The 11942-nt window shown below is 55.5% G+C and overlaps 1 protein-coding gene across 1 annotated transcript in view; it reads left to right on the top strand.

The window, feature by feature from the left end:
* USP48 (ubiquitin specific peptidase 48) overlaps positions 1-9244 on the top strand; it is a 32589-nt gene extending 23345 nt beyond the window's left edge. Inside the window, 10 exon segments of the mRNA XM_032709308.1 lie at positions 799-860; positions 1333-1443; positions 2041-2159; positions 2843-2949; positions 4698-4802; positions 5220-5375; positions 6154-6279; positions 7560-7608; positions 7753-7779; positions 7872-9244. Coding sequence (XP_032565199.1) covers positions 799-860; positions 1333-1443; positions 2041-2159; positions 2843-2949; positions 4698-4802; positions 5220-5375; positions 6154-6279; positions 7560-7608; positions 7753-7779; positions 7872-7894 — 885 coding nt within the window. The 3' untranslated portion in view covers positions 7895-9244.
* Positions 9245-11942: the final 2698 nt, after the last annotated feature.

Here is an 11942-nt window from a genome sequence, read left to right as displayed (position 1 = left end):
ACTACTGGGTCTGCATCCTCCTTTCCCTTTGGATTCTCCTTTCCCTTGGAATTTCCCAAGGGAACCTGATAAAAGAGCTGAGGATTTTTCCTTCAAGCTTTTGGAGTTTTCCTGATCCAAAACAGTTGAGGGGTTTGGGGAGGGAAAACAAGCAGAGTGGTTTGATCTAGAGATTAAGGGAGATTAAAAATATATATATTCCTCAGGTGTGCTGAGTTTTCCTGCAGAAAGATGGAGCAAGCTCTTAAGTGCATGGTAGGGAAGTTGGTGAGGATATAGATGATCATGGAAGTGATTTTGTCACCCAGCTCTTGGGATCTAGGTGGTTTTTTGTTCAGGAGCAAACAATTTAATGGTAAATTGGGACAAGAAGACAGGGTTTATCCCAAAAACACTGCCCTGTTGGGTGCACAGCTGGGGCTTTTTGTTCCTGCTGCTGCCAGAAGGAAAAACACATGGATTTTGATATTGGAAGCAAGTGAGGGAGGTTGGGGTGGTCTCTGACCACGAGTACCCAGCGAGAGAAAACAGCACTTGGCTGCTCCAGGGAAATGCCCCTTTCCCGCTGGGAATTAAAGGTAATTGGATTGAAAGCTTGACTAACTTTGTAATAAACATGAGATTAGTAAAGTCAGTGCTTAGTACTTGATCCCAAATTATTTTCCTTGGCTTTCCCAGCGTGCTTGGATGGAGTTGTCATGGTAAAACCGGCCGAGGTCTGGGAGGGAGCGAGCGCTGCCGACAAACCTATTGCTGGGTTCATTAAAAAGATCCCTTTTCCTTCTCTTTTCCCCCCAGGAGACAGATGAGCTGTATATTGTTTCGCAGTTCTTTGTAGAAGAATGGAGGAAATTTGTCAGGTAATTTTGGCTGGAGGGTTTTGGTGCTTTTTATCCCGTGTTTTGGGGGCTGTAGGTAACATTTTGCTTCCGAATGCCGGCACAGCGGGTTCATGGAAACAAGGAAGCTGATTTTTGCAGGACTTGTGTTGGTTGTACAACACTGAATTTCCTTGTTTACCATGTGTTAACCAGATGGTCGGATTAGCTGGTAACCTGATTAGTTTTTTCATCTGTCTGGAGCTGTAGCCCAGAGGTCACCTCTCAGTCCTGTTTGCACAGGCTGGAGATGGAAATCTCCCCTGGACAGAATCATTTTGCAGCACAGAGGAACGTGGATCTGATTTCCTCATCACTTGTAGTTAATATTCCATGTTGGAATGCCTTCTGTAAATAATTCACCTGTGATTTCTTCTTGGCTGCCTGCAGGACTTGGGGGGGGGTTTGGTGGGATAAGCTGGTCCAGCTTTCCAAACCGCCTTCCCTTTTGCAGGAGGCCAACACGCTGCAGCCCCGTGTCCTCCATAGCCAACAGTGTCCTGCTCTGCCCCCACGGGGGGCTCATGTTCACCTTCGCTTCCATGACCAAAGAAGACTCCAAACAGTGAGTTTCTTCCCTTCACACATTTTCCTTTCCCCAGGAGAACAGTCCAAAAGGAATGTTCTTGCTACCGAGCCGCAGCGAGACGAGGAGCGAATCCTTTCCCTCAAACAAAATCAACACCTCGGCTTTCTCAGAGCCACCTCAGCCTTCCTGCAAGGCAAGACCTAAATTGTCCAAGAACGCTGGGTCAGGAAAAAAGAGCTTCCTTCAGCTTGGTTAGTTCCTGACAATAACCACCCTGGATCTGACTGGGGCGCAGGAACATCCCTCTTCCTTACAATTTGCTTTCCGTGCGCGTTCCCCCCCGGAGCGCTGCACTTCGTACTCCGTGCCGTTGTTTCTGCAGTGATGCAGCACTGAAAGTAGAAAATCTTCCCCTCCTTCCCTCCTCAGTCTCTCCCTCCGGCACGGCAGGAGCACAGCAGCGTCACTAATCACAGCCTGCCGCCATCAGGGTGTGCAGGCCCTCCCCTGCAGCTGATTTTGGGGGGGATTTTGGTGGTTTTCTTTTGTTAAAATGCTGAAGAAGGAGGAGGGTTTTTTTGGGGGAGCTTGGCTTTTCCATGTCATAAAGCACCTGCCTGTTCCTTTGCACAGTATAGCTCTGATATGGCCCAGCGAGTGGGAGAGGATCCAAAAGCTCTTCGTGGTGGATCACGTCATCAAGATCACCCGGACACAGGGCCCCGAGGGCACCCGCTACACCTCGGAGCCCCGTGAGTCACTCTGCTCCCTGGGCTCTGGGAATGGCTCTTGTAGGATAAGAAATGAAGTCTGAGGTGGTAAACGTGGAGCTTGGCAGGTTCCCCACCTGGAGCACTGTAAGGACGTGGAGCTGCTGGAGCGAGTCCAGAGGAGACCACGGAGCTGCTCCAAGGGCTGGAGCCCCTCTGCTCTGGAGCCAGGCTGGGAGAGCTGGGGGGCTTCACCTGGAGAAAAGAAGGCTCCAGGGAGACCTGAGAGCCCCCTGCAGGGCCTAAAGGGGCTCCAGGAGAGCTGGAGAGGGACCTGGGACAAGGGGTGGAGGGACAGGGCAAGGGGGGATGGGATATTGAGATGGAATTCTTCCCTATGAGGGTGGTTTGGCCCTGGCACAGGTTGCCCAGAGAAGCTGTGGCTGCCCCATCTCTGGAAGTGTCCAAGGCCAGGTTGAACAGGGCTTGGAGCAAGTGGAAGGTGACCCTGCCCATGGCAGGGATGAGGTTTAAGGTCCTTCCCAACCCAAACCATTCAGGAATTCAATTGATCCACTCCAGGCTGGCAGTGAGAGGCACTGGGATGGAGTCTCCGAGGAGCTGAAGCAATTAAATATGTTTTTATTTTCCTTGGAAATGTGTTTATTAAACACACTAACACATTAACTATATTTATTAACATATTAAATCTGCTTTTTCACCAGAGCTATGCCCGGAGTGCCGGGAAGGGCTCCTGTGCCAGCAGCAGCGGGACCTGCGCGAGTACACCCAGGCCACCGTGTACGTGCACAAAGTGGTGGATAACAAAAAGGTACCGACAGGCTGCCCCTCCATCCTGCTCAGGGAGCACCAGGAATGCCCTCAGGGGGGTCTCACAGCCCCCAGGGGCTGGGACCTGCTGCTGGGGTTCCTGGTGGTGGGGAGGGCAGGAATCCCCCGGCTCCGTGGCTCCAACTTTGGCCAGACCAGCACATGGGAACGTTCTGGCTCGGAAAATTCGGTCTCCTTTTGCCAAATGGAATACTTTGTGTTTTCAGGGATGCTCCCAGCTGTTTCTTCTGTCTCAACTGTGTTCCCAGGCTCTACCTGCTCTCCTCCCCCTCCAATATTTGTCATTTCCTTTCTACTTGCTCAAGTGACATTTATCCCTGGATAGAAATAAGCTCTTCCCCTTGGTGCTGGTGAGAGGCTGAACTCCGAGATGGTTTTCAGGATCCCTGGAAGCTGCAAATTATGTTTTTGCTGATCTTAAGTGTCAGGATCAACTCCAGAATTGCTTTTCCGGGGACCCAAATCTGGCTCTGTTGGAACTTAGGGCTTTTTAGGAGGCAGCCAAGGCTGGTGGGCACTGGGATCAAGACATTCCCTGCACTTTTGCAGGGTGGGAGTGGGTTTGTTTTGGCCTTCCATTGATTTCCACCTCCTTGCCAATCCCAAGGAGGCGCTGGAGAACCACAGGGAGCCGGAGGCTGGATGGGTTCCTGCCTGGCTTGTGAGACGTGGAGCAGCAGCACGTCTGGAGCCATCAGCCTGAGTCCCGAGGCTGGATCCGCCTTGGCTCCGCCGCAGGAGAGGCTTGGGGGTTGTGTTTTTCTGGCACTGGCCAGGACTGTGCTCACACGTGGGGCTGGCAAAAAAACAGGGAGCTATTCTTTGTGGAGCAGCTGGAGCTGGAGAGAGGGGGCGAGAGAGTGCCCACGAGATTCCCTCAGTAACGGGGCAGGGATGGGAAGCAGCAGGAATGCCAGCCAGGATCACTGGGAGCCACTGTGTCCTTCCTGCTGGGCTTTGCAAAGTCAGGGAGTGTTTCCCACCCCCTCACCCCTTCTCCTCCCCCTGCTACCTCCTTGGGGTGCAACAGGAAAGTCCCATTTGGATAAAATCATTGTAGGATGGCACTGCTGGAATTCTGAGAGCTCTGGGGAATGTTTGGGAGCTGGGATTGCATCGATGATTTTAAATATATTGATGGGATTGTGAGCTCTCGGGCATCCAGGTCTCCTGAGCTCCTGCAACCCCAGCTCCAGCTCCATAGATGGGAATTCACATCCAGGCAAATCCGTGTCTCCTGGAGTGACTTCCACAGACCTGAACGTCCCTTTTATTTATGTATTTGTGTAAATTGTTTAGGTTTCATTTACTTAAACCCTGCAGCCCCATAAATAATGGTTCTGAGTCCCTCTGCAGGGAGGGACAAGTGTCTTAATTTACAGATAATATTCCTTTCTCCATGGTGAGGTATTTGTAATGCACTTGGATCAACTAGCTACTGGGAAAGGAATCAGTCCAGGCCCTGGGAGACTTTCCCTTTGCCTGGAGAGAAGGGCAGGAAGCACCTGCAGCTCCATAGAGGGGGATTCCTGAGCCGAATCCCCCTGAGGTCCCACACAGCTGGGGAGGGTGGAGGAGCCTTTTCAGACCTCCTGGAGCAGCTCCCGGGATTATTCCCAGGCTCTGTGGGTGGAGGCGGCACCAGGAAGGTCTCCAGGAGCTGATTCCATGGTGGGACAGTCCGGGTGGGTGCTGTTGGTCACAGCAGAGTGGTTTTTGTGACTCCAGGTGATGAAGGACGCGGCTCCGGAGCTGAACGTGAGCAGCTCGGAGGCTGAAGAGGAAAGGGAGGAAAACAAGCCAGAGGGGGAACAGGACCCCGATTTTAACCAGGTAGAGATGAAAAATCCCAGGAGGTTCCTTGATTTCTGCATCATCCTCCGGAGTCAGCACAATGAGGTCACCTCCCTCCTCCTCTGGGTCCGACTGGTGGGGGACACGTGTCTCAAAGTGTCACTGGAATGGTCAGACCACACCAGTGCTGGTTTTTGGAGAGGTTAAACCTGGACAGGGACTCGTCTGCCCGTGGAAATCTGCCCCACACTGGCATTAGGACCAGGAACTGAGGCTTGAAGGCAAATCCTTCGGTCTTCTCCACACTTGCACGCTTCAGTTGGCTTTCCAAGGGATTTTCCATCGCTTCCCGCCTTCCCTCGCATGACCAACTCACCCCAAACACCCTCTGGGATACGGGGAACTCGTGTTTATTCCCAAATAACTTGATCTCCGTGGGTTTTGCCTCCTCTCCAGGCCAACGGTGGCGCAAAACGCCAGAAGCTCTCCCAGCAGAGCTACATCACCTACCAAAAACAGGGAATCAGGAGGAGCACCCGCCACAGGAAGGTCCGAGGGGAGAAGGCCCTGCTGGTGTCGGCCAACCAGACCCTGAAAGAGCTGAAAATACAGGTGGGGGGGAGGAATACCAGGAATGAGGGAAAACCATCAAACCAGGAGTGTGGGGAGGGAGAGGAAGGGTCTGAAATCCCACATGGGGTCAGATTGGGGTGGGGTGGGGTGGGAATTGGGGGAGGTGGTGTTGGGTTGGGAATTAGGATGTGTTGGGGGGAGACTGTGTTGGGGTGAAAATCAGGGTGGGGTTGTGTTGGGGTGGAATTGGGGGTTGTGTTACGTTGGGAATTGGGGTGGGAAATTGGGCTGTGGGAGTTGGAGAGGGAGGGTTGTGTTGGGGTGGGTTGTGTTTGGGGTGGGAATTAGAGGAGGTTGTGTTGGGGTTGGAATTGGGGTGGGTTGTCTTGGGGTGGGAATCAGGATGGAAATTGGGGTGGGTTGTGTTTAGGATGGGTTGTGTTGGGGTGGGAATTGGGATGGATCATGTTGGGGCAGGAAATTGGGGTGTGGGAGAGTTGTGTTGGGGTGGGTTGTGTTTGGGGTGGAAATTAGAGGAGGTTGTGTTGGTGATGGAGTTGGGATGGGAATCAGAGTGGGTTGTGTTGTGTGGGAATTGGGATGTGTTGGGGGGGTTGTGTTGCACTGGAATTGGGAGTTGTGTTAGGATGGGAATCAGAGTGGGCTGTGTCGGGGTGGGAATCAGGGTGGGCTGTGTTGGGGTGGGAATCAGGGTGGGCTGTGTCGGGGTGGGTCATGTCAGGGTGGGAACGGGGGTGGGGTTTGGGGGATCTGCAGTGCCCCATCCCTGCTCCAAGAAGCCGTGTCCCTGTCCCAGATCATGCACGCCTTCTCCGTGGCCCCCTTCGACCAGAACCTGTCCATCGACGGCAAGATCCTGAGCGACGACACGGCCACGCTGGGCAGCCTGGGGGTCATCCCCGAGTCCGTCATCCTGCTCAAGGTATCCGGGGGGATCCCGCCCAAATCCACAGGGATCCCGCCCAAATCCACAGGGATCCTGCCCCAAATCCACAGGGATCCAGCCCAAAACCCACAGGGATCCAACCCGAAATCCATGGGTTCCAGCCCGAAATCCATGGGATCCAGCCCAAAATCCACAGGGTTCCTACCCAAATCTGCAGGGATCACGCCTAAAATCCACGGTATTCAGCCCAAAATCCACAGGGATCCCACCCAAAATACATGGGGATCCTGTCCACAATCCAGGGGGATCCAGCCCAAACTCCACAGGGATCCCACCCAAAACCCACAGGGATCCTGCCCAAAATCCATGGGATCCTGCCCAAAATCCATGGGATCCCGCCCAAAATACATGGGGATCCTGCCCACAATCCAGGGGGATCGAGCCCAAAATCCACAGGGATCCAGCCCAAACTCCACGGGGATTCAGCCCAAACTCCACAGGGTTCCAGCCCAAAATCCAGGGGGATCCCACCTAAAATCCAGGGGGATCCCACCTAAAATCCAGCAGAGTTCATGCAGTCAAAGGGAAACGTGTCGTGGGGCCTGTGAAAATTGGGAAAAATTCAATGAGTTCCTCACAGAACCCCTTCCTGGAAGAGGAAAATCCTGTTTGGTTTTGGTTTGGAGGAGGAAAATCCTTGTTTTCTTCTGTTTTGGAGGAGGAAAATCCTTATTTTTATTGGATTTGGCTTGGAGGAAGATCTCTTTTTGCTTTTTTTTTTGGAGGAAGAAAAAACTTGTTTTTGAGGAGGAGAATCCTCAGGTTTTTGTTTTGGAGGAGAAAAATCCACATTTTTTTGTTTTGGAGGAGGAAAATCCTTATGGTTTTCTTTTGGAGGGGGAAAATCCTTATTTTTTTGTTTTGGAGGAGGAAAATCCTTATCTTTTTTATTCTGGAGGAGGAATATCCATTTTTTTGTTGTTTTGGAGGAGGCAAATCCTCATTTTTTTATTTTGGAGGAAGAAAATCCTTATTGGTTTTGTTTCAGAGGAGGAATTCGGTTTTTTCATTTTGGAGGAGAAAAATCCTTATTTTTTTTGCTTTGGAGGAGGACAGTCCTTATTTTTTCTTCCCAAGGGCCTTTATTGACTGGTTTTGCTGCTGAGCAGTGTGGGTACCAGCCCAAAATCCAGCTAAATTAGGGAATGAATCCTCCCCTCACATTCCCAGTGTTTGGGCAGGAACCCCATTCCCTGCTCCCCTCCGGGGGTGGCTCCAGCAGCTCCTTCATCCCAGTATTCCCGTGTTTTTTCCAGGCTGATGAGCCCATCGCGGATTACGCAGCCATGGACGATGTTATGCAAGGTCAGAGGGGAGGGGGAAGGTTGGGGGGGGCCAAGAATTTGGGTGGGAAAGGTGGAAAAAGGGAATTGTGACATTTCCTTGTCATCCTTGGGATATTGATCCATTGGAACAACTTCTAACGCCTTCCTTTCCCTCCCATCCCAGTTTGTATGCCCGAAGAGGGATTTAAAGGTGAGTTTGGGTGATTTCCCCCCCCTTTTGCCCAAATTCCACCCCCGTCCCACCTCCCTCCTCATCTCCTGGTGATGTTTTATCCCCCCCAGGGACTGGTTTACTCGGCCACTGATGGTTTTCCAAGAGGAGCGACCCGAAGGGAAGAGGATTTGGAACGTGGTAGGGCATTAAAAGCATCCAAAAAAAAAGGTGGATACGGGACTTTGTGACTCTTCCAGAAGGCAGGAAAACCCCCGAGCGAGGCGTGTGCTCCCCAAAGCTAACCAAACCAATGCCTTATGTCAAAGCAGATTGCACTGAGGGACATTCCTGCTCCAGGAGAACGTCCCGGGTTGGTTTAATAAAGAACAGGAAGGTTGGGAAGCTGAGCAGCAGTTGGTGTGTTCGGGGCGAGGGGGTGTCCCCATGATCCCATAGATCCCAACCATCCTGCTCCATCCTCCTCTTTAGGATAACCCTGTCTTTGATCCACTGTCAGGTCAGCTTGGAAGTGCAGGAATTAGGACTGGGTGAGGAATGTTTGGCAGACAACGAATCTTCATTGATTTGACCCCAAACGGGAGCTGGGATCTGCTTCCCAAACCTTCCCCAGGGCCGCATCCCTCTCCGCATCCCTCCGCCACTTCCACACCTTGGATGAGCCAAGAACCACCTGGGCTCTGGGAACTGGGTTGGGGTTTTTTTCTAGAAATTTGGGGTATTTTAGTGACTCTGGAGAACATTTTCTTCCAGGAGTGCTTGGGACAGCCGGAGCCAGCGGGGGGGTGCAGGTGGGAAGCATTTCCCACGGGAAGAGGGGATTTTTCCCCCTTTATCCTCGTTTTTCAGCAATGCACTAATTATTATTATTATTATTATTTTTAACATCTCCCAGCAAGGATTTCTGCCCATTAATATTTAGCAGGAACTATCCCACTTCCAGACTGATCCACACCAGGCACTGCCGAGGGATCTCTGTCCTGAAATTCCAGGCTTCCTCTTCCTTTCCAGCCTTTTCCCTTGTTTCCCTGGAAAAATACGATGTGGAGATCACATCAGTTTTATTTTGTCAAGGTTTGCAGAAATTTGGGATGCAAAAAGAGGGGGGAGGGGCACAAATCCCATCCCCCAAAACTCCACTAGATTTGATTTCCGAGGTTTGATTTCCAAGGTTTTATCCGAAGAATTCCAGCTGTTCTTTGCCAAACCCCCTCCTCCCTGTCCCCACTGCGTTTGGGGGTGAAGCAGCAGCATTTGAGGGGCTCTAAAGCTCCTGAAAAGTGGGGTTTTGGGGCAGTTTGGACCCGTGGATTCTTTCCCAAGGTACAGACATGAGGAATTCCATGTGCCGAAGCCACGAGAGGTTTTTTCTTCCCAGCCTGAAGCACTCGCTTGTGTACATATTCCTTGGAAATTCCATCTTTTCAAGTTGCTGTTCATTTTTTTTAATGTTATATATATATATATATATATATATAAAAAAGAAAACACAAAAATCTCTTCCTTGAGCTTATCCTGTTGCTGTGGGAAGCGATCCGGGGGGGCCCTGGGGGTGTTCCGGGGCCGTGGTGGTTCCGACAGCGCCGGATCCTCCGCAGGACACAGGTCCCAGGTGTGATCCCAGGGCCCCGTTCCTGTTTTGTCTGTTATTTGCAAATATTATCGGATTAAAGTTGTCATTGGAGCCATGGCAGCCTCGTTGCAGTGCAGACACGTGGGATGAGGGTGGTGGAGCAAAGGGGGGGGGGTATCCCATAAACCCCGCTCTGAGCTGTCCCAAAAAGGGCTGCAGGGTGGGATGGGAGAAGATGGGATCCTCCTGGAGTGGGAATCCCCCCACCCTCGGCACAGGGTTATGGAGCCCTGGCCCTGTCACATCCCAGCTGCTGTGTCCCCAGGGGGTTCCATGTCCCTCTGGTGTGCCAGCCCCACTCTCCTTCTCCCCTGGAGCTGATGCCAGCCCCTCCTTGGGGGTCCCCGAGCTTGGGGGTCCCCCTGGGACAGGGAGATGGGTGCTGGGTGGGGGGTCACTCATGGCCTGGGTGCTGGTGGGGGGGAGAGAGGGGCCTTGGGGTAATGGGGGAAATTAGGGTTGGGAGGGTCAGGAATGGGGGGTTATGGGTGGATGGGGTGCCCTAAGTGCCAGGGAGGGAGGGATGGAGGGGGTGCCCTGGGTGCTGGGGGGAATTGGTTGAGGGGGGTACCCTGAGTGCCAGGGAGGGATGGAAGGGGTGCCCTGGGTACCAGGAATGGGGGTTATGGATGAGGGAGTTACCCGGGTTGGCAGGGGTGGACAGACTGGGGGTGGGAGAGGGCCTTGAGTACCAGGGATGGAAATGGGAGTTCCCTGAGTACCAGGAATGGGGGGAACCAAGGATGGGGAGGTATGAGGGGGGGGCTGCTCTGGGTTCCAGGGAGGGGGGTGGGGGGAACCCCGCGAGCCAAACTGGGAGGGGGGTGCGGGTGATGGGCAGAGCGGTGCCCGGATACCAACCGCGGGCAGGGGGATGGAGACACTGCCCGGGGGACAGGGAGGGCCTTGGGGGGTCCCCCGTCCGCGGGGACCTGTGCACTGGGAAGGGAGGGGACACCCAGGGGGTGACATCAGGGATGGAGGGGGATCCCCGGTTCCGGATCCCGGTGCCCGGTTCCGGCGCCGTTTTGCCGGTGCCGGTGCCCGGCGGTGTGTCCGCGGTGCCGGTTCCCGGTGCGGTGCCCGGTTCGCGGTGCCAGTGCCGGTTCCCGGTGCCGGTTCCCGGTGCCGGTTCCCGGTGCCGGTTCCCGGTCCCGCCGCCCCCGGAGGGGCCGCCCCGCCCCGCCGCACGTGACGCTGCGCGGTGGCAGCGAGCGCCGGGGCCCCGCTCGGCTCCGCTCGGTACCGGCCCCGCTCCGGGACCGCCCCGGCCCCGCCGCCCCCGGTAAGTGCCGCCCCGAGGGGACCGGGCACGGGGGTCCCCGCCGAGAACCCCCCCGGGGTGTCCCCCCAGCCCCGACGCAGCACCGGGGGGTCCGTCCGCCGGTGACCTTCAGTGCCGCCGGTACCGGGGGAGGGGATGGCGGGGGGATGCTCCGGACCTGGGGGGGAAGGACGTGGGTTGGGGAGGGGGCGGGAGGGACGAGTCCCCCATTTACCCCCCAGTCCGTCCCCACAATATCTCCCCCACAGTTACACCCTGCATCCTGCCCCCCCCAAGCCTACACCCCCCCCCCCGGATACCCCAAAATCCACCTCCCCCCGCTCCTGCCCCTCATCGTTTTCTCTCCCTACACCCCAGTCTCCCCACTCTGCCTCCCATGTCCCCTCCCCTAAACCCAACCTGTGCCCCCCAGCCTGGCACCACATTTAGGGCACCCCCCCAATGCTGCCCCCCACCCTCCCCGGGACTGCCCCCCAGTTTGGGTGCTGGGAAGGGGGGTGAGCGATAACGGAGCCCCCAAGGACCCGCCAGCCCGGCGGGGTCACGCTGCGGCCCAGGGGTGCCACGGGTCGCGTTTGCAGAGGGTCGCGTTGGCGCGGGGACGGGTGGTAGTGTCGCATTGGCACCGGGGTCGCCTTGGCACGGGGACAGCGGGGTCGTGCGGGCTCGGGGCCGGGTCACGCGTGCCCCGGGGCTGTGCCGGGCTGCGGCTGTGTTTGCACAGGGCTGGGTCGCACCCGCACCGCACCGGGTTTGCACCACGGCCGTGTTTGCTCAGGGACGGGGCTCGGCTGCACCTCAGGGACGGGGCACGGGGACAGCGGAGCGAGGGTCCCTTTGGCACCGGGGGCGTCATTGTGTTTGCACGGGACCGGGGCACGTTTGCACCAGGGCTGTGCTTGCACCAGTGTCGCGTTTGCAGGGGGACAGTGGCGTTGGCACAGGGATGGTCACACTAGCACGAGGAGGGTGGCATTTGCACGGGGCCGGTGACATTTGCACAGGGCTGGTGACACTTGCATGGTGGTCCTGGCCCTGTCACATCCCGGCCCTGTCCCCACCCTGGCGTGTCCCCGGGGAGGTCCCTGCCAACCCCCCCTCCACGGTGCCAGCCCTCCCTCCTCCCTGCCTGGAGCTTGTGCCCGTGGCACGGGGATGGCGGCACTTTGACTGCGTCGGTGACACTGGCATGGGGGTTGGTGACACTGGCAGGGGCATGGTCACATTGACACGGGGTCAGCGACACTTGCACGGGGATGGTGA

Source organism: Chiroxiphia lanceolata, chromosome 22 (assembly GCF_009829145.1).
Source record: "Chiroxiphia lanceolata isolate bChiLan1 chromosome 22, bChiLan1.pri, whole genome shotgun sequence".
Classification (NCBI taxonomy): domain Eukaryota; kingdom Metazoa; phylum Chordata; class Aves; order Passeriformes; family Pipridae; genus Chiroxiphia; species Chiroxiphia lanceolata.
Note: the sequence above shows the minus strand (reverse complement) of the source record. Positions and strands in the feature narration are given on the sequence as shown.